Here is a 25,982-nt window from a genome sequence, read left to right as displayed (position 1 = left end):
TCAAATAGTGCTTTACTGCGAAGGATCGTTTTCATATATATTTCCCTTATGTTCATCATTTTACTTACAAACTCAGAAATTTTGGATGTTAAATAACTTTAGAATAAAAATGTTATAGAGTCCGTTACTGATTTCAACAAAATTCTCCCATCAACGAACCTCTTCTTTTTAGAAGGATGTCATTAAGACCCATAGCTAAAGCCGAGAAACATTAAATCTACCTCAACTTCATCTAAATATTCATAAGTTTAAAGAGTTTGCAGCCTGAGTTACACTTTTTCGGAATAACTGGCAATAAATGTGTTGCTACGGTCATAAATTTCGGGTATCGACCATCCCTGTTTGATGAAAACGTTAGTTACGCTTGGCGAACTAGGGAGCTTGAACGTAAAACAGAAATATAGCAACGTAACTCCAGCAGAAATTGCCTTACCGATTGCAGGAACACTTTGCACAGCGTTATCATTTCCCTTCATTGTGATCTCCTTGTTAGCTTCATAATCAAACGACAGTAAGCACAACAGCACATTTTTGATTCTTTTGATGACAAACTTACCATTCAGTAAGCTCCTATGCTTTTCGTTGTCACTTTTAAACAAGCATTACAACTCAGCATTTAAGGTTAATGGCAGTACTACCCCTTTCAGTCAGGCAATACATAAAGGATAAAACAACCAAGTGGGGAATAAAACAGTGGGTACTTGCTGGTATTTCTAATGAGTATACCATAGACTTCAACTTTTATATTAGGAGAGATGCTCCAGGAGGGATCAATAAATTTGGGCTTGGGCGTGATGTTGCTGTTCAACTTATTAGTCCTCACTGTAATCAAGGTTATCAGCTGTATATTGACAATTTTTATATTTCAGTTCATCTCATGAAGCATGCATTTATTTACTATGTTCCAGCAAATCTCAAGAACGGAAAGCAATGAGGAAAGGGTAAAGCCATGGGTAGTATGCGGTGGGAGAGGTCTCCGCCCTGCCTAGCCTTGCCGTGGGTCGACAATAAAGTGGTCTCTATGATCATTACTTCTGGTAATGCTAATGACACTGTTTAGGTAAATCGCAAAAAGGGATCTGGTGGTGTGAGGAGTTCAAAAGAGGTACTTCAGCCTGAGTTCTTTGCAATGTACAATCAGTAAATGAATGCAGTGGACCAATCTGACCAGAATATTTGATTGCCTATAAACACGATTTATTCCTCTAAATTTAACAGTGACGTCGATAAACCTGATATCTATCTCATTACATGTGCAGATAACAAATGTCAACATAGACACCAGGTTTATCAAAGCGTCGTTTTCACTTTAAACGAAGGGTTAATTCTTACTAACATTGTTAGAGCTGAATTTAACTTTTACTTCAGAAGAAAACATTCATGATGAGAATTTGTTTTATTTTAAAATTTTCATTGATATAAAAACGTGATCGGTATCATTATGATCAAGAGGAAATTACATGTAAACTATATTCAAAAGAAAAACACAGACAAACGGGAAACTAATTTTGGTTCCGAGGTGAACATAGCTGAACATGCAATCTTCTTTATTCCGTTTCGCTTTTTTAAATAATGTCTTAAGCGGACAAAACATAGTGTCGTTAAGAAGGCTACTGGGTAGGTAAGTGACCAATTACTTTAGGGATACAATTATCCTAATGATGAAGAGTTTAAATCGTTTGTGACATGACAAGATATTATACAGCGTTGGAGAAATAAAATAGCATATTTTCATCCCTGCATAAATTTCAGACTTAATTTATGTGTACTGCTTGAGGAAAGTATCTCTGAACAGAAATGTTTCTACTTCAACAAAACCACATCAGACAAATAGAAAATTGTCCTATTTTCTTACAATATTCCGATAATTATGGCTCTTCTTTGAATTAAAACAAAGTCGTTGAATGAAAGTAGAGTTTTGCAGCCATCAATAAGCCTCTATTTCTAAAGTTTTCAATTTTGAAAATTTGTACTTCACTAATATAACACAAACGTAGCGCATACCGAAACTCAGTATTTCTGAATAGGCTACAAGGAGTTTTATTCTTGTGTAAGACTGTAGGATACTACAAATACATAGGATAAATGAAACTACATGTTCGAATTCTTGGATGAAATCCAAACTTAACTCCTTACGGTGCCCATTTACATTATCAACTCAGTTCATAAAACCAAATTGTCTAATCAAAAATTGGTTTCAATATCTTGTTGTTCAAGCTCTTCTTGCAGGTAAGCGGGATTCTGTAGAACGATCCTCAGGTCTATCTCTAGCGTTGTAGGTGAAGCCGTTTTGTTTTGTCTATTTTTTCCGTCTGCATGGTTGCTACCCTCTTCCTACAGTACGAACGCAACGCTTGCTGAAACTCAGGAATTCTTAGTGCATACACAACTGGATTGACAAAAGAGTTTGAATAATTTAAAATGTTCACCATGAAATAAAACTTCGATGGTATTGTTGTCTCTGTTAGATAGATTAAAAGGTTCATGATAACAAAGGGAAGCCAACATAATAAAGCTAGCATGGATAAAAAAAGTAAAGTCTTTGTTAAGCGTTTCCTTCGCAGAGCTCTGTTTTGATGCTGTGAGGTAACACTTTCGTGTTGAAACTTTCCCCAGATCCCGATGTTGCAGACACATATGATGGTTGCTAGTCCCAACATGAGAAGGAAATAGATATACAAAACAGGTTCCAAAAAATTAAAATCCAATGACAGAGTAAGCATAGAAGACAGCAAGATAGCGAGTGTCCAAAGTATGAAAATAGCGATGTGGTATTTTCTGGCGGACAGTGATCGGTGGTTAAACGGCCAGTATACTGCGTAAAATCTCTCACAGGATATGAAAGCTGCAGATAGATACGAGCCCAACGTAAGAATGGAATCGCTGCATTTAAAGAGATTGTAGCCGTATCTTGTTGTCCAAAGCTGATAGTCTCCTCCAACAAAATAAATGTAAAAGGGTACCGAGTAGGCTCCTAACATCAAATCAGCGAACGCCATGTTCATAACTAGAAATAAACTTTTCTTGCGAAGTGGTTTTGTAACTGCAAAGATAACAAGAGTGAGCAAGTTTCCTACAATGATCAGGACAGAAGATAACATGAAGACGCCGCACAATGCAATGCCTTCTGCCTTGGAAGGAAAACGTTTTGCGTATTCGGACGCATTTTTCAGGCTTTCGTTTACTGCCGACGTGTCAATCATTGTAAACTTGTAACTGAATAATTTTAGGTAAACTGTTTTATCGGAGAATCGAAAGACGAAATAATTCAGAGAAGAGCTCAGGCCTCTGCAACAACACAATCAACAACGGATGAAAAGTTATTTAATAATTTTATTCAAGGAGTTCCTGTAGTCGAGGTAAACAATATCCCAATACATGTCAGTTGATAAAACAAACGGTATCATCTGCTAATTCATTTTTCTGTAAAATTTTAATACTTAATAACTTCCTTACAAACCGACTAGGGCGTTATTAGTTCACAATAAGGGATAATCTTCATTTGAATGAGAACTGTAATAACTCTTTAGGATAACTTGTTCTGGACACATGACACTTGATGCCATATTCAATTTCTAATTTTGCATGAAACAGTCGTTCTACATCGTTGAATACAAGTGATTAATGATAATAAGAGAGAGAAATACCAATAAATTTTTATCTCAAGCAAAGTACATTAACATCACTCACACGTTCTAGGAAACTTTACGTCTTCTACTTGGATCTTAAAAGTATTTATTGTAAATTCATGTTTGATGCTGAAGTAGCTTTCATACGGGCTGAGCTCGCGTGCAGGTGTTTTCTGTATCCGGTACTCTTAAAACGCGTTTTAAAATTGTCTTTGATCTAAGAACGTGATCATTATCTTTATTATTCAACTGCCCCCCAACGAAAAGAAAAACGAACTAAGGGTGGATTAATTTTTCTTTTTTAAGGCAGTGTGACCTTTTAACACTTCCCCTCTTCTATTTCATTTCTTTGAATAGGATCTTGTCGAGTTTTGAAAGCGTGCTTTCTATAAGCAGACGATGAGAAAGGTCTGAAAGCCTAAAACAGGGGTGTGAATTTAACTGAGCAATGACACTAGGACTACAAAGAGTTTTATTCTTGTGTAAAATGGCAACATTGTACACTCACAGAGGATAAATGAAATAGATTAATCGAATCCCTCGATGAGATCCAAACTTCACTTTCTGCAAATTCGGATCCATTCTTTGACTTTTGTTCTCTACCGACGTTTAATCACCATAAACTTATAACGGAAAGATTTAGGGTGAACACTTTCTTTTTTTTTTTCAGCAAAAGACGAAGCGTTTCAAAGGAGAAGAGCGCAAAGTTTTGCAACTTCAAATAAGATCAGCTGAAAAGTTATTATTATTTCATGGTAATTTTTTTCGAGGTAGTTATGTGGTCGAGATAGCGGAAAATACATTTCAAGCTAATGCAGTGCCACGTAGAACCCTTCATGTCACGATATGGGCCTGTTCATCAAATAACGCGACAACTGATAATGTTTTTCAGTTAAAACATGTAGAACTGAACAGTTGTCTGGTAAGGCTACCAAATATTTCTCGCCTGGATCAAATTTCTTTACAAGCAAGGGCGTTAACATTTTATAGCGAGACGGAGACCTCGTGTGTTACTTGAATCTTAAATTTTTTTTTTGGAACAGAGGGGCTACTAGCGTTATCATTTTTCAAATGCTGTATGAATTAAAACGCTTATAATGATCAAGGGAGGCCAACATAGTAAAGCAAGTAAGTGTAAAAAAAGAATGGTCTGTTAAGCGTCTGCTTCGCGACGCACTTTTCCGCTGTCGTACGTAAGGCAACACTTTTAAGTTGAAATTTTCTCCAGATTCCTATGTTACCCTCGGACACATATGATGATTGTTAGACTTAACAGAACAGGAAAAGCTACATACAAAGCAGATTTACATGAACTAAAAACGATAGCAAAGTTGATATGGTGCCCTGAAAGACGACGGAATTCCAAAGTATGAAATTGTGATGCGTTATGCTTTGGAAGATAATGATGCTTTACTGGGCTCCATGCCGGATACGGTTTAACGTAACTCTCTAGAATGCAGGTGACAGCAACTTCCTAACACTCCTCCATCCAGTCGAGAAAAACTTTAACTGACTTGGGCTTGAATGAAAGTCAGTGTTTTGATAAAGAGAAACTATTTTCCTATTCTCCACTTTATTTGGAATATTTTATTGCCTGTAAACGCGTTTTGTTCCGCTAATTTTAACAGTATCGTCCATAGCCCTGACATTCTATCTCATTGCACCTGCAGATAACAAATGTCACCATAGCCTCCGGGTTTATCAGTGTCGTTTTCATTTTAAACGAAGAGTTATTTCTTACTAACATCTTTAGAGCTGAATTTCACTTTTATTTTAAAAGAAAACATTCGTGATGAGAACTTGTTTCATTTTAAAATTGTTCTTGATATAAAAACCTGATCGGTATCATTATAATGAATGCAATAATAAATTAATTATTTGATTTTTGAACCTGCTAGCCGTTTGACGAATGCAATAATGGATTGATTATTTGAATGTTGAACCCGATAGCCGTATCCGTTTTGAAAAGGCGCGGATCGTTGTTCAAATTAGAAGTCCATTTCTTAACTCCAATAAGAGGAATCGTGAAAATGAACAAAGTGCACTGTAAAAGCACTGCGAAAACAGTCGATCGCAAATATTTACGAAATAAAAAAAGTCCTGCGATGGCTTCGCCCGTAAACTATTTTTCGACCATGAATACACGCAAGAATTTCTACAAGTTCGTCAAGATGTAAATAGGCGAATAAAGCTCTCGATAACATTCCATTTTTAAGATTTACACCTTTCCGCCATGTCTGACGCCATGTTGAAATTGTTTCGATCCATCATCAAGTGTTCGCATAATCCAATCAGAAATGGACTTCTGATTTGAACAATGACCTTGCCTTTTCAAAACGAATACGGCTATCGGGTTCAATATTCAAATGATCAATTCATTATTGTATTCTTGAAACGGTTAGCGGGTTCCATGTTCAAATATTCAATTCGTTATTGCGCTCCTGAAACGATTAGCGGGTTCAATATTCAAATAATCAAATCATTAAAGTAATTCTGAGGGGTACGCTTCACTTAGTTTTACTGTAATGATGAAGATTTTAAATCGTTTGGGACATGACGAGATATCATACAGTGTTGGATAAATAAAATAGCATATTTTCATCTCTGCATAAAATCAGACTTAAGTTGTGTGTACCACCGGGGAAAGTATCTCTACAAAAAAATTTTCTACTTTAACAAAAACCATGACAAACTGATAGAAAATTATCCTATTTTCTAACAATACTCCATATTATTTTCTGGCTCTTCTCCGAATCAAAATAAAGTAATGAATGGAAGAAGAGTTTTGTAGCCATCGCGTTAATTAAGTCTTCATTCCAAAAATTTCCGCTTTTTGAAAATTTGCACTTCATTAATTACTCAGGATCAACGCCGATGTTCCTCTTGCCTCAGTTAAAACTTAGTTTCTATATCTTCTTGTTCAATCTCATCTCGCACGCGACTGGGATAGGTTTTTATATTCTCCGCTCTATCTCCGGCGTTCAGTGAGTGCAGCCGATTGGTTTATGCTTTTGATTTGTCTCATCTTCATTGCTGGCCTCTTCTTGGTGCAGCACAAATAAAGCCCTTCCCGTGACTCAGTAGTTCTGGATAGGCTACAAAGAGTTTTATTCTTGTCTTAAATGGCAAGATATTAACTGACGCGTACGAACCCTTAGACCAAACCCAACTCCTTACAATGCCCAATTTACATTTTCAGCTCAGCAGTTCATAAAACCAAATTCACTAATTACGAATGAGTTTCCATATGTTAGTGTTTAAACTCTTCTTGCATTTGAGTAGGATTGACTAAGAGGATTTTTAGCTGTCTCTCCGGCGTTATACGTGCAGCCGTTCGGTTTCTATTTTAGGTTTGTTCCGTCTCAATTGCCGCTATCCTCTTCCTACAGCATGAACGCAATCATTGTAAACTTTTAACTGACCGTGGATTTAGGAAGAACAGTTTTATCGGGAAAGATGCGGTGTTACACAGAGGAGAGGAACTGAAACGTTCTTCAATAAAACGAAATATCAATAGCTGAAAAGTTGTTTGTATGTCATGTTGACTTTAATCAACGTCCTCATGCAATTGAGGTAGACAATACATTTCGAAGAAGTAATGCACCACGCAGTAATCTTCATGTCACAAAACTGTCCGTTCAATCCAAGAACATTACAATTATTTTGTTGAACACATCCATTACTGTGTAGTATTACTGCGAGAAGCGCCAACCATCGATAGAGTTTAGATGCGACTTCTTTTTAACGAAAAACAAATTACCACTTAGAACCAATTGCTAAGAAATAATAGGCCTTTCATTAACTTCATACGTCAGGTCAAGTGGTCTGAAATGGCTGACTACCAGTCGCGGCTATAGCAAATTAACTTTCGTTACGTCTGTAACTACCACAATGTCAGTTCCACAGATTCGGATCTGTGTTTTCATAAAAACCCTTATGATTCTAAGCTTCAGAAGTTAAGTATTCATGCTATCTCAGTTCGTGAGCGGGCGGTAATCTACAAATCCTACGATTCGATTGATTCCGAGAGCGCAGTTCCATCCGGCCGGACACAGAACGTCTCTAGCTTCCTTGCCATTTTTCATAAGCATGTCTTGTTTTGCCTGCTCGGCAACATTTTTAAGCAAAGACTTCAGTCACGACCCTTTAGCTGATAAGTGACATTATTTCTCTCTTAGCTTCTCTATCTTTTAGTCAAATCGCTTTGGTTTTCCGTAAAAATTGATCTCCAAATCAATTTTGCGGTACAAAATTCGTTTTTAAAAAGATTGACACGCGGCCTAAAAACAACTTGTAATTAAATAATCCTTCACAACCCAGAAACTTAAAACGGGAGGTCTTTTCAGTTAACAATTACATTAGTCAATGTGACTGTCAATCAAAATTTGCGGAACGTTGCGCAAAGTTTTGAGATCTTCTATAAATACGCTTTCGCTAATTCTTTGCAGGAACCTTGAATTTGGACATTTCTGCTATAAATTTCACAACAGAAGCTGAGGGAATTTGATGAATGGAAGTCGCTTTAATCCCCTCGGGTCCAGCAAGAAAAAGCGCGGTCTTATTTGACTTCAGTATTTGGTGGAAGAGATACAAGATTTACTTACGCCGTCGCAGAAAACAAAGAAGGAGCCTCTGTCACCTCCAAAACACACATTTGCTTTCACTTACGATTTGACTTTCCGTGATGTTTAAAACTGAACAAAGGTAAATCTTCAAAAATTCATTGTCATTAAAAGCAATTAGTTTTTTCAGTAAGAACTTAGAGTTTCTTTTAAGTATATATTGCCATGCGCTATGATCATTTAATCTAACTCGTGTGTGTTTGCCATGCCAATTCTGTTGCTCATTCACAAGCGAACATGCGTTTCTTCTCTTCCATTAACGTGTGTCAGATCGCGACAGATACTTATTAACAAATGTTTCAAAGTTTGGCTGAAAGCCTTTTAAGTTACCTTTACCATTGCGTAAATAAAAGTGTTTCGGTGAGGCCTTTCATCTGTTTTCTTTATCCTCTACCTGCTGAAAGATTGTTTAGTTAATGGAAGATCTTCCCGTAATTAGACTCGTAATTTTATCTCTAAATTATTCGGGTTCACCAACCTAGGTCGGCCCCTACTATGGAAAACTGTGCCCTTCGTCTTGAGTACCGATATCCGAGACCTCGAACACAGTTTTTCACCGTTAGGACTTCCCGGCTGGTGAAAAACGTATGTAAAGAAAATACTTGAACAACTGACGTTTTTTGATAAAAGTAAAATTATTGTGACGAGAAGGGTTTAAGTAGCGCAGTATTAATTTAAAATGCATTGTCTAATCGAACTACATGAGCACCTTGAGTAAAATTATCATGACCTACAAATAGCTTTTCAGCTGTTGTTATTTCCTTTCATTTCCAAAGGTTGTGCTCTTCTACTTTGAAATTGTGATCCCAGTCTTTTTCAATAACACTGATCATCATTGACACGTCGACAGTGAATGAAACCCTGAAAAATACGTCCGAATTCCCAAAACGTGCAGCACCTTCATGTTATCTTCCGTCCTTATCATTTCAAGAAACTTATTCACATTTGTTCTCTTTGCAGTTACAAGTTAAGGTTGTAATAACTTTTGATACGATCAATTTTTCCGTCGGGGCTTGAAATGTTGTACGAATACAGCGAATATACCGTACGTAAAGGACATGTCTGAGAACATCTCGCCCATCCCACAACCCTTCGATATCCGTGTCGCCCACAAACCCATGACTACACTAAGTCAGCCGCTAACAAACGTCAAAGACGAGGACCAACCGAGGAACAGACAGGGAGCGGCCAATAACATCAGTCACTCCGACTGCCACGCCTCCTACATTGGAGAGACTGAAAGAAATCTCACAACAACACTGACTGAATACAAGCGAGCCACGAGGAAAGGTGATGTCATTAATCATATTGCTTAACATCAGAGACCTGCGTGCTCCACCATTGACTGGGACTCTGCGCAGTGCCCGATCTACAGCACTAACTACTTTTAACGAATGACTGTGGAAAGCTGATTTACTAAAGTAGAACAGACTACCCTCAACAGGTGAGTCAACTACTACCAGTGCCATACAAACGACTTGTTAACACTACCAACGAACCGAACAGAATGACCTAACTTTACAAACGGATCGAAACAATCAAATCATTGACGACCGACTAACGCCAGTTGAGTCCTACGGGCAATAACATCACGGCAAAACTGACCATTCATTTTATACGAACTGGAATTAGAACATTGACAGACAATAACTATTCACTTGACTATGATGATGAGTTCCGCTCAGATTGTCGAAACTTCAGTCACCACTGCCGACAGCAGTCTTTCTCGGGACCACACTCAAACGGACCATCAGACCACAATATCATATGACAGTAGAATTTTTTTTTTTTTTTTACCAAAATATGTATCGATGGAAACCAATTCAACGATGAGGGCGCAGCGTGGCACACACTTTCCTGCCTACTTTTCTCTCTTAATTGAAGGGGGGGCTGGGAAATAGGGTAGAACTTTTTTATCATTTGAGGTTAAAATTTTAATGCCTTGTTCTTTCCTTTACCTCATTTTTTGGACAATCAGATGTATCATTGTTCTAACTTTAAGCAATGCAACAATCACAACATTCATCTCAAATGAATCGTGCTGGAGTTCTCTCATGACGTAAGTAGCTAGCTAGGAAAGATCGGGCACTTTGGTTTACGCTTGCTCCAAGTTAAAGATTGAAGGCACTGAACACAATTTAGCAGTGTGGATAGTAACGCTGATTCAATCGTCGGCAGGGATAGGTTAAACCTCGTAGGATAGCGTCCACACTGACAACAACTCCATCTAACTGAAATGCCTTCTATAGTAGCTACATTTATAGGCGAATAGAACGTGATTAGTATGCGCTTGGATAGCGATTAATTACCTCATAGTTGAGAGCTGCTCACTAATGTTGATTAACAACCACGAGTCATGCTCAAGGAGTGGCGATTTTGCGTATTCGAGCACACTAATATAGCATCGCATATTTCAAATTTAAATTGTAAATGTGACTAGTAGTTTCGGAGCTGACACATATGTAATGCCAAGATTTGTGCCCGCAGTAAATTTACTTGCGCTTGTTCAAAGTAGCACCTAGTACGAACGGTCGGTCGTATGGTAATGTGATAAACCAAGTTCTTTAAGCTTGATGGGTAACTACCGACATAGTTAGACTGAAAGATGGAAATACGCCTCTATTTTAGTTAAAGAAAAACAACTGTTTATTTCTCATTTCTAGATTCTTAGGCGCCAGAGATCTCTCCGCTCCTCATAGCTTAATTCAACGCTGTAGGATGGCTGTTTAATAGTCTCTTACGAAAAATTTAAAACAGAAAAAAAGCTTCGAGCAGCATATCCTGGTGAACATTCTATGTCATTCTAGCTCTTTTTCAAACCAGATGTGCATGCAATTAGAGTTCCTACGTATCAACACCTGTGATTCTCTTGTATTAGCTGTATAAAACATTCCTCTTCAAACTCTATTTCCAGGCGAGTGGCACTGGTACGTAGTATTCTTAGCTCTATCCCCGGCGTTCTATGTACAGCCGTTCGGTTTTTTTTTTTTTTTCGATTCGTTTCACCTCGATGGCTCCTCTCCTCTTCGTGCAACAAGAACGCAGCGCTTGCTGAAACTCAGAAGCTTTATTTGCATACACAACTGGATTAACAAAAGAATTAGAATAATTTAAAATGTTTACCATGAAATAAAACCTCCGTGGTATTTGTCTCTCAACTATATAAATTAAAAGGCTTATGATGATCAAGGGAAGCCAACATAGTAAAGCCAGTATGGATACAAAGAGTAGGCTCTTTGTTAAACGTCTGCTTCGTGGCAATTTCATGTTATTTGCATATTTTGCTTACATCGCGCACTTGACAAAATTCACACCCGAAAGTTCTTTGCTAGCAGTAATCTGTTCTCATGGATACAAAACAGAAATCAAAATTAAAGAGGAGTCCAAGCATGAGCAAAGAAAAAAGAAAAAACAGGCCCAAAGAAGAGAGAAACTGGGCACCATTTTATCAGGGAAAAAAACCAGTCCCGGGACTTCTCTTCATACTGGCATCCAAATTACGAACAAAGAAGGTTAAAAACGAAGTTTCCTTTCGATAAGCAAGTACCGGCCTTGATACAAAACATAGGTAATCGCCTCGAATGGTATGAAATTATGAATAAACTTATCCGAGGGAACTCATCCCAGCAATAAGGGTATTACTTAACCTGACTGACGTTTCGCTGTTTTGCTTTTCAGCAGTTTCTCCAGCTTTACCTTTTTTGCCGCGGGCTTTTTCTTGGCCAATTTTGGCCATTACACAACGTTCAACAGAGCGAGATAAAAAAACGTGACGGCTATGCGATACTTTTCCCCACCCGATTCGCCTTTAATCTACCGCTTATAAGCGAATCTAATTATACCAAATTACCGCATACATGCTGATAAAGTAGGACCTATTTACCTACCGAGATTAGATTACCGAGAACAAAACAAAGGCCAAAACAAAAGAAAACAAAGGAAAACAAAACAAAGGAAATGATTTCAGAATGTTTTCCTCTTCTTCAGTAATCTTCACGCGTGGAATTTTATCCATGATCTCTTTTTACCAGATGTAAAAGCGATGAATTTTCCTCTTTCGCTTGAACCTTGCCACATATCAAGTGCGACTGCGATACCGAAGACATTCTGAAATCATTTCCTTTGTTTTGTTTTCCTTTGTTTTGTTTTGTTTTGGCCTTTGTTTTGTTCTCGGTAGGTAAATAGGTCCTACTTTATCTGCATGTATGCGGTAATTTGGTATAATTAGATTCGCTTATAAGCGGTAGATTAAAGGCGAATCGGGTGTTTTCCCAGGAAAATTTTAATGCTTCGTCATTGACGCCAGGAGGTCCCGTCTTCCCATTGGTTCGCGGTTTCAGGAGGCGAGATAATCGATTGGCGTGGCGCTGGTTGTCTACAAACCATTAGGAGCTAAATCTCGCATTTTATTTTGACAGGAATACATCCGCTTTGGGAGAATTTATAGGGTATGTAGATTTGACCGATTTTCGTAAAATTTCGCCAAAACATTCCAGGTATAATGACGAACGATAAAATGTCAGGAAATTATGATATTTAAGATATTTTTCACATTGTGTCCATTTACACAACACATTTGGCGTATTTTACGCCCTCAAACTTTAGATGCGGATACCTAGACAACCAATCAGAATATCGGAAAAGCCTGACACACTTTTGTTGATTGATGCCTTGCGAACAAGACTGTGCAGCCGGTTTGCCCGTGCTGCGGGATTCGATACCCGATAAATGCAACAGATGGACTCTCTATCGTTTCACGACTTATCGACTCCTGATGCTCCCTAAATGAAAAAATCGCCTAAATTATATTTTTATGCATTTATTAAGCTTTCCTTTGATGTCTAGTTTGTTATGGTTTTCATGAAACCAGCGCAAGTACGAATTTTTTCCCGAAGGGCACTTGCAAAGGTCGACTGAAAAACGACAAGTTGACATTGTGCACAGAAAGACGACGGAGTTCCAAAGTATGAAATGGTGATGCGGTACGTTTTTGTTGATAATGATACTTTACTGGGCTCCATGCCGGATACGGTGAAATCGCGGCCACGGCCAAAAATGAAAACTACCTTAATTTTCAATTTTTAGGTAGCTATTAACGAGTTTTCAAAGGTTTCAGGTCTTATTTTTCAAAGTACCACGGAATTACGGAAATATTTGAGAAAATCGATTTCGTGCTCTCCATGGCCAAAAATAGCTGTATTATTAGCAAAATGAGCATTCGCAAGAACGCCCTCGCGTCTTTGGTGGAAGAAATAACATCGAAAATTAATAATCCATGTCAAAAGTAGAAGTATTAAGTACTAACCTCCCGGTTAGCTCAATTGGTTAGAGCGCTGGACTGTTGTGCGGGAGGTCGTGGTCGATGGTTCGAGCCCCGGCCGGACCAACACTCAAGGTCTTAAAATAACTGAGGAGAATGCGCTACCTTTCTATAATATCAAGAAATGGATAAACATTCTAGTCTTCTCGGATAAGGACGAATAAACCGTAGGTCCCGTCTCCTGGATCTAGTAATTAGTTAATTTCGTTAGGCAGGGGACGTTAAAGAACCCACTCACGAGATTACTGTGATGTGGTCTGGCCTGTTTACTGGGAGTTGGGGGAAGGGGGCATCTTCAAATAAGTTTCCTTCGATTGTTTGTAAACTGCTGATGCAGTCCGGCCAAAGTCCCCCGAAAAGTGTTGTGATGCCCATTTGATCATATCCACATGTTAATTTGCGCAATATAAATATTAAATTATTATTATTATTATTATTATCATTATTATTTATTGATGCCTGTTTTTTGGTTGTTTGGTATACTTCTCCCAACGAAAAGCACAATCTTTAAAGTGTATATGACACGAAATTTTTTCTCTTGTTTCTTCTCGTTGGATATCTATAGAAAACATTTCGAAGCTTTAAAAGTGCTGGAAAAATGTAAAAGGCAGTTTTTCTTGCTTTCAAAATAAGCGCAATTTCCCTTCAAATTTGTCCCGGAGACTAGGACCTAGTTTATCGCCGTCTAAGTTATTCGTGACGTCACATTGTGTACCTTTGCCGCGAAGGTCTGTTGCCACTAAGATGATTCTGTAGTATTTCGTAGTAGATAGTGCATTCAAAGGCAAAGATGTCCAGTGATTCTATGCGACGCAGCGTTTTCCTCCTATCGGTTTCTTTCCCTATTACGCCATATTTGATGTTGCATTAAGGTACACAATGCGACGTCGCGTTACGATATCACGTGCGATTTTGGTCGCGCGATAACCGTGACAAATTTGAAGGCAAATTGCGCGTATTTTGAAAGCAAAAAAAAATGCTTTTAGATTTTTCTAGCACTTTTAAGGCTTCGAAACGTTTTCTATAGATATTCAACTACAAGAAACAAGATAAAAATATATCGCGTCATAAGCACTTTAGTGGCGATTTGACAATAGCCTGAGTAAACATAGTTTTACCGTTTAATTACAAACTGAAATTTCGATATGTGGCTATTCCCCAATCGGGTTCACCTTGTGGCTATTAAGTGCCTAAGTGCTCTTCTTCCAAGAAATATAATGACTGGTTTGGGTTTTTTCGCGAGCGCTTTATAAAAAGCCATCAAGATCTGAATATTTTAGTGAGAATTTACACTAATTAGCATATTGCTGCTGTTGATAGACTTAGCGTGTCTTACGAAAAAGCATGCAGGTGGTAGGAAGTTCATAACACTTCTCCATCCAGTCGAGAAAAAAATAATTGACATGGGCTTGAATGAAAGTCAGAGTTTTGATAAAGAGAAACTATTTTGCTATTCTCCACTTCGGTTGGAATATTTTATTGCCTATAAACACGATTTATTCCGCTAAATTTAACAGTGACGTCCATAGACCTGACATCTACCTCACTGCATGTGCAGAGAACAGATGTCAACATGGACACCGGATTTATCAAAGCGTCGTTTTCACTTTAAACGAAGGGTTATTTTTTTTAGTAACATTTTTAGAGCTGAATTTAACTTTTACTTCAGAAGAAAAAAATCCGTGATGAGAATTTGTTTTATTTTAAAATTTTCCTTGATATATAAACGTGATCGGTATCATTATGATAAAGAGGAAACTGCATGTAAACTATATTCAAAAGAAAAACCCAAAGAAACGGGAAACTAATTTTGGTTCCGAGGTAGCGATAGCTGAATAGTCTTCTTTATTCCGTTTCGCATTTTTAAAGAATGTCCTAAGCGGACAAAGCATAGTCTCCTTAAGAAGGCGATTTAGAAGGTCTGACCAATACCTTTAAGGCTACAATTATCCTAATGATGAAGAGTTTAAATCGTTTGTGAAATGACAAGATATTATACAGTGTTGGATAGATAAAATAGCATATTTTCATCCTTGCATAAAATTCCGACCTAATTTATGTGTACCGCTTGGGGAAAGTATCTCTGAACAGAAATGTTTCTACTTCAACAAAACCACAACAGACAGATAGAAAATTGTCCTATTTTCTAACAATACTCCATATTTATGGCTCTTCTTTGAATTAAAACAAAGTAATTGAATGAAAGAAGAGCTTTGCAGCCATCAATAAGCCTCTATTTTTAAAGTTTTTAATTTTGAAAATTTGTACTTTACTACGTTAACACAAACGTAGCGCATACCTAAACTAAGTACTTCTGAATAGGCTACAAGGAGTTTTATTCTTGTGTAAGACTGTAGGATACTACACTTACATAGGATAAATGAAACTACATGTTTGGGTTTTTTCGCGAGCGCTTTATAAAAAGCCATCAAGATCTGAATATTTTAGTGAGAATTTACACTAATTAGCATATTGCTGCTGTTGATAGACTTAGCGTGTCTTACGAAAAAGCATGCAGGTGGTAGGAAGTTCATAACACTTCTCCATCCAGTCGAGAAAAAAATAATTGACATGGGCTTGAATGAAAGTCAGAGTTTTGATAAAGAGAAACTATTTTGCTATTCTCCACTTCGGTTGGAATATTTTATTGCCTATAAACACGATTTATTCCGCTAAATTTAACAGTGACGGCTTTGCAGCCATCAATAAGCCTCTATTTCTAAAGTTTTCAATTTTGAAAATTTGTACTTCACTACTATAACACAAACGTAGCGCATACCGAGACTCAGTACTTCTGAATAGGCTACAAGGAGTATTATTCTTGTGTAAGACTGTTAGATACTACACTTACATAGGATAAACGAAACTACATGTTTGAATCTCTGGATGAAATCCAAACTTAACTCCTTACGGTGCACAATTTACATTATCAACTCAGTTCATAAAACCAAATTGTCTAATCAAAAACAAGTTTCCATATCTTCTTGTTTAAACTCTTCTTGCAGGTGTGCGGGATTTAGTGGAACGATTCTTAGCTCTATCTCAGGCGTTGCAGGTACAGCTGTTCGGTTTGTTTTCTCGATTTGTTCTGTCTGTATGTTTGCTATCCTCTTCCTACAGCACGAACGCAACGCTTGTTGAAACTCAGGAATTCTTAGTGCATACACAACTGGATTGACAAAAGAGTTTGAATAATTTAAAATGTTCACCACGAAATAAAACTTCGATGGTATTGTTGTCTCTGTTAGATAGATTAAAATGTTCATGATAACTAAGGGAAGCCAACATAATAAAGCTAGCATGGATACAAAAAGTAAAGTCTTTGTTAAGCGTTTCCTTCGCAGAGCTCTGTTTTGATGCTGTGAGGTAACACTTTCGTGTTGAAACTTTCCCCAGATCCCGATGTTGCAGACACATATGATGGTTGCTAGACCCAACATGAGAAGGACATAGATATACAAAACAGGTTCCAATAAATTAAAACCGGGTGACAGAGTAAGCATTGAAGACAGCAATACAGCGAGTGTCCAAAGTATGAAAATAGCGATGTGGTATTTTCTGGCGGACAGTGATCGGTGGTTAAACGGCCAGTATACGGCGTAAAACCTCTCACAGGATATGAAGGCTACAGATAGATACGAGCCGAACGCAAGAATGGAATCGATGCATTTAAAGACTAGATTGTAGCCGTATCTTGCTGTCCAAAGCTGATAGTCTCCTCCAACAAAATAAATGTAAAAGGGTATGGAGTATGCTCCTAACATCAGATCAGCGAACGCCATGTTCATAACTAGAAATAAACTTTTCCTGCGAAGTGGTTTTGTAACTGCAAAGATAACAAGAGTGAGCAAGTTTCCTGCAATGATCAGGACAGACGATAACATGAAGGCGCCGCAGAATGCAATGCCTTCAGCCTTGGAAGGAAAATATTTTGCGTATTCGGACGTATTTTTCAGGCTTTCGTTCACTCCTGACGTGTCAATCATTGTAAACTTGTAACTGAATAATTTGAGGTAAACAGTTTTATCGGAGAAAGACGAAATTTTTCAGAGGAGAAGAGCTCAGGCCTCTGCAACAACACGAATCAACAGCAGTTGAAAAGTTATTTGATCATTTTATTCAAGTAGTTCCTGAGGTCGAGGTAAACGATATCATAATAATAATAATAATAATAATAACAATAATCATCCATTTCTTATTAGGCGCAAATTAACCTCTGAATATGATCGAATGCGCCTTACAACTATAACTACATGTAATAATTACAATAAACTATACTTAAGAATACCTAAAATTTATAATCTATAATTTATCAAGCTAACTATAACAGGCAAAAGCCTTCCTGAATAAATTCTCTTCTTTCACATCCCCATAATCCCTTGCGCCTTGGGGGGTAACCAGTCTGACAACAAAGCTAAGGACGCCATATCTGTTCACAAAACTCTTATATATCATCGTAATTTACATGGGAAAAAACGACTTTTGCTGTGCTCCAAGCTGCTCAAATAATCGGAAAAGAAACCCAAATCTCAAGTTTTACAGAATTCCGAAAGAATCTAAGCGAAGAAATGCTTGGTTAAATAGAATTCGCCGACAAGATTTTTCACCAACAGACAACACTCGATTGTGCTCAGCTTACTTCGTCGGAGGAGAAAAGTCCGATGATCCAGCACATTCGGCTTACAATCCATCCATATTTGAGTTCAAGAGGGAATTGAAAGTCGAAAGACCAGAACAAGTCAAAAAACAAACAAAGATGACTTCTTTGCAATTGAGACTCTAAAACTAAAGCGCAAACGAGTCTGTGTAAGTACTTCACGATCACTTTGATAAGTGTTTTTGTTTGAGCTTTTATACTTGAAACACTATTTCCAATATATCTTTTTATTATTTTCTCAGGTATCGGGGGAAAGTAGGGGTCGCCCAAGAAAATCATTCAAATCTGTTGATGATCATGAAATATGGGGAGCTTGTTTACCAATAGAACACCCATTGAAAGAGCATGACTACTGCAAGTCGCAGGTGGATCCCAAGTCAAGAGAATTAAGCGATGACATTTTGCAAGAGCTCACTTCTTTGCAGAGCAAAGTGAGCGAACTTGAGCACGAAAATCAAAAGCTACGTGAAAAATGTCTTTTATTGGATCAAATTAAGCTAGACAATGACAAATCTCATTTTTGGACTAGTCTCCCTAACTATGACACCTTCAAAGCATTATTTAACTATTTAAATGCTGTTGGTGTAGACAAAAAAAAAATGTTGGAGAGGATCTGAAATGGCTTTATGTGACTGTCAGTTAGGAAACAAACCAGGGCCATCATCCAAGCTGCCATTGGAGGAGGAGTTGTTCATGGTCGCTGTTAGATTAAGAGTAGGACTTACACTGCCAGATCTGGCATTGAGATTTGGAATCAGTGAAGCAAGTGTCAGCGAAAATTTTTCTGCATGGATTAATCTGCTGTATTTCCACTTAGAAGATCTCTGCCAAATGCCTGACTATGAGGAATGTGGAAAGGCAATTCAGTTCTCATCATTCCCTGACCTCAAAGTTATTGTGGATTGTACTGAAATCTTTACCCAGAAACCCTCCTCATTAAAGGCCTGCAAAGAAGTATACTCAAATTACAAGAGTCATACAACCTTTAAGTTTCTAGTGGCAATAAATGCACATGGAGCAATTGTTTATGTGTCTCGAGCATGGGGAGGCAGGACATCAGACAAATACGTCACAGCAAGCAGTGTAGAATTTATTGCTACCCTAAAGGCAGGGAATGAATTAATGGCTGACAGAGGATTTGATATCAATGAAGCAATGGAAGAAAAAGGAGTGTGGGTGGTTCTTTACCTACTTTGGCCTTATAAAAGTTAATATCCTCTACAATGACAGGTTCAACTTTGGCACCTGTAAAATGGGCAAAAGAGAAATGTATTTGAAAAATAGAAAATAAATCCCGACATATAATAGAATAATAATCCACAATATTATAAAGCTAATTTTCAGGATATCTTTACGATCTGACCATGAACAAGGCAGATCAGTACAGGTGGGGTTAGGTGGAAGATGCTGTTTTCCCTCAGCTACTACATCACACAGGGTAAAGAGAATAGCTCCCACATGGCTACAGTCCCCTCTCAACCTAGAAAACAAATGCTACATTTAAGTAATCAATTTCATTTGACATTTTTTTAAATAAATACAGCCAGCTTACCCAATTGTGCATGTGCATTGGCAAAACACTGGTTTGCTTGATTGGGTTTCCAGTACAATGTACATCACTTTGCTTTCCTCCTGATCAGTTGAGAATGACGGGTTGCAGATTCCTCTAAGAGCCCAAAGACTTGGGAAATCGGGAAGTAAATGAACTCTAAAGCACAAAACAGTAAAGGATAGGTCAAAACTATAATGAGACAGAATAAAGACAAAGTTTCAATTTATCTAAAATGTTGAAATTTAACTTTGAAGACGGGTTTATTTTCTCAGACATGCTATTATGTCTTACTTGAAGTGTAGTTGCAATGTTTTATAATCAAACATAAAACACAGACTTACTTGACAGAATGTACATCTTGCTTGTGCTCCCATGCACGAAGTGTCTTATACTTTCGCACAGTTTGCTCTTCATAACCAACTCCAATTAAATATGACTTGACCATTGACTCATCCATGAGCATTGGTATGCCTGTTAAGTCTTTCTTCCATTCTTTTTGCTTCTGTAGATAAGCTATGGTTGGTAAAGTCCAGCAAGCTGACTGATTCTCGGTCTTTGTAGCGGTCGTGGATGATGTTGACAGATTTAAAGCGTTGCAAACAATGTTTACGAGCGCTTTCTTCCCGATATTTTTCTCAAAATCTACAGAGAGAGCTCTACAAACCTCCTTAAGCTTTGGTTTCGTGAATGTAGAAGCATCTTTATAACAATTTGGTAGCTTTAAATCCGTTTGTTTGGTTGGAGCCGCCATTTTGCTTGTAACTAGGGCTCCAAAGTTACCCCCCAAAGCGCAAGGTATTTTGGGTAATGTGAAAAAGGAGAATAAGTCTTTATATTGTTCATTTAGAAATCGCATAGGTAGTCCATAAGCACCGCTGACTTAGTCCTCACTGACCTGGCTTTATAAAACACAGGGAAAGTGGACCCAGCCCGCGAGGTCTTAAATACAAAGGGCGTCCAGGACATTTACGAACTTAAAGTTCAGGGAGTTACGTGTCGATCTCTTTTCTAGCCTCGTGTCAGCACGCATCGTCAATATTGCTGGTATTTGGCTGCGTTCCACCGGACCGGGATTTAACTTGAAAATTAGTTCACTGCTTAACGTGAAATGGAATGCCGCGCACGAATTTGCGTAATAGGCACATGGCCGCCTGTGTCTTCTAATCCTCGGTCTGCGCTTGTCGACCTACTGTCGCACCTGAGACAAACAAACATCGGGCAAATCTGTGGTACTGTAGTTAACGTATCGTATTCCTGATAACGATAGATAATTGCATCCGTTGTCAGGAAATCAAACAGATAGCAAATCTATCGCATGGTAGTTAACACATAGCCGTCCGGATAACAATAGCGGTAATTGTATCCATTGTTGGGAAGGTAGACAGCGTTCGCTAGATTTCCAAAATACAGTGATGGCGAATCCATTTGACATCCTTTTCTCGGACCACAAACGATCTTGGGAGACCACAGCAACCACAGTTACTTCATATTGAGTTAGTAAACATCGCAATAAATGTCCGTTGATTAAAAGAAACGGTAACAGCTGCTTATTCATTTATCTGCAACTTGGTAAACAAATTTCTTGCCTGCCTCAAAACTTCTTCACAAGCCGACTAAGAGGTTATCATTTCACAATAAGGAATAATCTTAGTTTGAATGAGAAGTGTAATAACTCCTCAGGATAACTTATCCTGGACACATGACACTTGATGCCATATTCAATTTATAATTTTTCAACAATACCATAGAAGTTTTATTTCATGGGGAATACCTTAAATTATTCAAACTCTTTTGTCAATTCAGTCGGGTATGTACTGAGACAAGAGGACCACCGGCGTTGATACTGAGTAATTAGATTCATTAGAAGAGCCACGAATATGGAATATTGTTAGAAAATGAATAATTTTCTACCCGTTCGTTAAGATTTTGTTGCAGTAAAACATTTTTGTTTGGAGATACTTCCCTTAATAGTTGTACACAAAAATTATATCTGAATGTCATGCAAGGATGAAAATATGCTATTTATTTATCCTACACTGTATCATATCTTGACATGACAAAAACGAATTAAAATCTTCATCATTATGATAATTGTATCCCTAAAGCTATTGCTCTAATTCCCACACCTTTACACCTTTGTGGTTGTCACACCTTCCCCGTCGCCTCCTTAAGGACACACTATCTGCTAAAGACATTATGAATAAGCTGCCTCGGAACCAAAACAGTTTCCTCTTAGACTGTGTTTTTCGTTTGAAATACAGTTGAAACATATAATTTCCTTTTTATCATAATGATAACGAGCACGTATTTATATCAAAGACAATTTTAAAACACATTCAAAGAGCACAGAATGCAATAAACACCTGCTGGTAAATTCAGCCCGTATGAAAGCTACTTCAATTTAGACATGGACAAAACAAAATCTCTTTGCAATTCCTGTCACACTTAGTAATAACACTTGTAACACTTTGTAATAACACTTGTCGCACTTTGTAATAACACGTGTTGTAATTTGTAAACCTGTCATACCTTGATAATATAAATTTGTTTGTTGTCTCACGACAAGGTTACTGGATGTAAAACGCAACGTTTCGACTGCTTACTGCGAGTCTTCTTCAGGCGATGGGGTCGACTGATTGCGGTGCAGCATTATATATCATGGTGGTCCGTTGTGATTGGTGCGTCAAGGACCGCCTACCGCCACGATGAACAACAACCTATTTCATAACACTAACCTGTCATACTTTGTAATAAAACCTTTCGCATATAGTATCGAAAAAAGCTATCGCACTTTTTAAGTAGCTTGGTATAGAGTACAGAGTGTGACAGAACGCTCGCATAAAAGTCATGGTTTTGATCCTTCCACAGATAATGTGCTGCACGTATTGCAGTTCTAGATAACGAGCTATTTCTAAAGGTATTTTCCTTCAACAATCTTGAAATTTTTGTTTTTGTTTTGGTTAATGTCCTTAAACTGAATCAGAAAAATTTTGGTATAGAGAGATTTGAAATGCCCCAGCATTTGGAAAAAAGAAATCAATAATGAGAGCATGGTTTGATAGGTTAATCAAAGCGGAGACCGAGCAGGCAACGTGCAGGCGACAGGAAATCTCGTAAGAGTTGTTCATCCGGTCGAGGAAACGTTAACCAAGCAACCTTGACAGGGAATTAAAACTAATTTTGAAATGATGAGTTATTGCTAGTCCTATTTGTTACCATTTAGAATTTTACTGCGTATGAACACAATCCATGCTCCAGTGTCCGTGAAACTGAGATTATTCATGGTCAAGAAACGCTTAAACTTCAGACCAAAACATAGAATCTAGAGAACTTTGTTCTGACGCGAAATGCCCTGGATACTCCTACAGAGGACGTAACAACTTTGTGGGTCTGGTTCTGTTAACAAAAAATTACATTAACCCGAATGTTTCCCGGAATTTTTGATAAACAGACATGATGTCGAAGAAGTCTGAATTGGTGATATATTCAAAAATGCATTTTACAATGATCATACAATGACGCACGTAGATAAATGAGTCCGAATCGTTTAGAATTTTTTCTTCAGTGCCAGAAGGCGTCGCATTGTGCAAATTGTCTTCTATCTTCCGCCGGATAATTACGGGGAATTCTCTTTCTCTTGTTCTCGTTGTAGTAAGCAAAGCATTTTAAGTTTCCTTAAATAGATATGTTGTTGCTGATGTTGTAATGAGCTGAGTGGTCACCCTGCCTAAATTACACTTATTAAATAAATAAATAAATAAAGAAATAAATAAACTTTAAAAAATAAACTTAATACCTAACACAATTACTGGTAACCCAGTACTTTACATTGTGGGCTGTATTAAGAACTGATCATCCAGCCTGTACGGGACTCGAACCACTGACCTCTGCAATACTAGTGCAGCGCTCTACCAATTGAGCTAACAAGCCAACTGGGAGCAGGCCTTTAAGTTGATTCGTAATAAACCCGTTAAAGGGATAAATCAGATACAATGAAATATATGAAGTTCATATATTTTTGAACTGCGGTATTAGATACGTATGATGCACGATCCTCGCAGTGAATAGCGCTATTTAAGCAATAGCGAAAATCAGACCTGAAAAAAATCAGGCCTATACGGGACTCGAACCAGTGACCTCTGCGATACTAGTGCAGCGCTCTACCAATTCAGCTAACAAGCCAACTGGGAGCAGGCCGTTAAGTTGATTCGTAATAAACTCGTACAGGCCTGATTTTTTTCAGGTCTGATTTTCGTTATTGCTTAAATAGCGCTATCTACGGCGAGGATCGTGCATCATACGTATCTAATACCGCAGTTCAAAATATGTGAACTTCATATATTTCATTGTATCTAATGTAGTTATTCATTGGAATAATTTACCTGTAATGTTGTTGAAGCCGGTAGCCTAGAACTTTTTAAATGTAAACTTAAATACTTTTTAAAGCTCATTATAAAACTGCTTTTTTTTTGTTTGTTGTAGTTTTTAGGAGGGTTTTAACCTCTTCACTCTCCTTTTCAAATCTATGTAGTTATATATGAGTTTGAATAAACATGTATGTTATGTTATGTTATGTTCTTGTTCAAACTCTTCCTGTGGGAGGGTGGGATTCCGTGCGTGGATTCTTAGCTCTATCTCCGACGTTGTCGTTCTTTTCTCGATTTGTTCCGTCGGTATGGCCGCTATCCTGTTCTACAGCACGAACGCAACGCTTGCTGAAACTCAGGAATTCTCAATGCATACACAGCTGGATTGTCAAAAGAGATTGAATAATTTAAAATGTTCACCATGAAATAAAACTTCCATGGTATTTCAAACAACAACAAACATATGAAACATATGTGTGAACTGCGGTTATGAGACGTATATGAGCACGATCCTTCGCAGTAAAGCACTATTTGAGCAATAGTGAAAATCAGACCTGAAAAAAATTTCAGGCCTGTACGGGTACAGGCCTGAAATTTTTTTCAGGTCTGATTTTCACTATTGCTCAAATAGTGCTTTACTGCGAAGGATCGTGCTCATATACGTTCCATGGTATTGTTACCTTAGTTAGATCTTTTAAAGCGTTCATGATAAGTAAGGGTAGCCAACATAGTATAGCCAGCAGCGATACAAAAAGTGAAGTCTTTGTTAAGCGTTTTCTTCGCAGAACTCTGTTTTGAAGCTGTGAGGTAGCTCTTTCGATTTGAAGATTCCTCCAGATCCCGATGTTGCAGATACACATGATGACTGTTAAATTGAACAAGACGGGGATAAAAACATACAGACTAGATTCATATGAACTAAGAAACGACAACAGAGTTAGTATTGTGGACAGAGAGACGGCGAGTGTCCAAAGTCTAAAAATAGTGACGCGGCATGTTCTGTTGGATAATGATTGGTGATTAAATGGCCAATATACGGCATGGAATCTCTCACAGGATATAAAGACTGCAGATAGATACGGGCCGAACACAACGAGTTATCTAAAATTCTATAGAATATTAAGACGGTCAGGAGATCATATTTTGCTGTCCAAAGCTGAAAGAATTCTCCGCCGACTAAGAAAAGGTAAGAAGGCAAGGCAAAGGCTCCCAGCATCAAATCAGTAAACGCCATATTCATGACTGAGAAGAAACCTTTCTTATGGATTGCCTTTCTAACTGCAAAGAGAACGAGGATAAGCAAGTTTCCTGCAATGATAAAGACATGATAATATAAAGGCGCTAAACAATGCGATGCATTCTGCTTTAGAAGGAAGACTTCTTGCGAATTCAGATGCATTATCCAGGCTTTTGTGCAGTGCCGACTTGTCAATCGTTGTAAACTTTTAACTGACCGACTGATTTAGGAAGAACGGTTTTATCGGGAGATATCCTGTGTTTTAAAGGAGGGGAACCCAACCGTTCTGCAACAACATGAAGTAACAACAGCTGAAAAGTCATGATAATTTTATTCAACGTTTTCATGCAATTGAGGCAGACAATACATTTTGAACTAATAATTTTCCACGTAGTAATCTTCATGTCACGAAACTGTCCGTTCATAAAAAAACACCACAATTATTCATGTACTTTTTATTAAACCCACCCCTAACTTTGAAGTATCATTGCGGGAAGTGCAAACCATCGATAGAGTTTACATGCGACGTATTTAACAAAAAACAAATTGCCACTTGGAACCAATTGCAAAGAATTAATATAACTTTTATTACCTTCAT

The 25,982-nt window shown here is 37.8% G+C and overlaps 3 protein-coding genes and 1 pseudogene across 3 annotated transcripts; 1 reads left to right on the top strand and 3 right to left on the bottom strand.

The window, feature by feature from the left end:
- Positions 1–1,215: 1,215 nt before the first annotated feature.
- Positions 1,216–4,199, bottom strand: LOC148739275 (trace amine-associated receptor 4-like). Its single transcript, XM_088750017.1, has one exon. The coding sequence runs from the start codon at positions 3,201–3,203 to the stop codon at positions 2,268–2,270; it is 936 nt and encodes a 311-aa protein (XP_088606143.1). The 5' UTR covers positions 3,204–4,199; the 3' UTR covers positions 1,216–2,267.
- An 11,053-nt stretch (positions 4,200–15,252) lies between these two features.
- On the bottom strand, positions 15,253–17,557 carry LOC148739274 (trace amine-associated receptor 4-like). The gene has a single exon (XM_088750407.1). It carries the CDS (start codon positions 17,555–17,557, stop codon positions 16,532–16,534), a length of 1,026 nt encoding a protein of 341 aa, XP_088606533.1. The 3' UTR covers positions 15,253–16,531.
- Positions 17,558–18,846: 1,289 nt separating this feature from the next.
- Positions 18,847–19,440, top strand: LOC148739273 (uncharacterized). Its single transcript, XM_088749451.1, has one exon. It carries the CDS (start codon positions 18,847–18,849, stop codon positions 19,438–19,440), a length of 594 nt encoding a protein of 197 aa, XP_088605577.1.
- A 5,342-nt stretch (positions 19,441–24,782) lies between these two features.
- LOC148739272 (uncharacterized) lies at positions 24,783–25,982 on the bottom strand (annotated as a pseudogene).

Source organism: Stylophora pistillata, chromosome 2, assembly GCF_964205215.1.
Source record: "Stylophora pistillata chromosome 2, jaStyPist1.2, whole genome shotgun sequence".
NCBI lineage: Eukaryota > Metazoa > Cnidaria > Anthozoa > Scleractinia > Pocilloporidae > Stylophora > Stylophora pistillata.
The sequence above is the reverse complement of the archived record's forward strand: the minus strand, read 5'-3'. Positions and strand labels throughout refer to the sequence as shown.

Coding starts and splice junctions, on each gene's coding strand:
- LOC148739273 (XM_088749451.1), top strand. CDS start 18,847: ATGGCTTTATGTGACTGTCAGTTAGGAAACAAACCAGGGCCATCATCC.
- LOC148739274 (XM_088750407.1), bottom strand. CDS start 17,557: ATGATTGACACGTCAGGAGTGAACGAAAGCCTGAAAAATACGTCCGAA.
- LOC148739275 (XM_088750017.1), bottom strand. CDS start 3,203: ATGATTGACACGTCGGCAGTAAACGAAAGCCTGAAAAATGCGTCCGAA.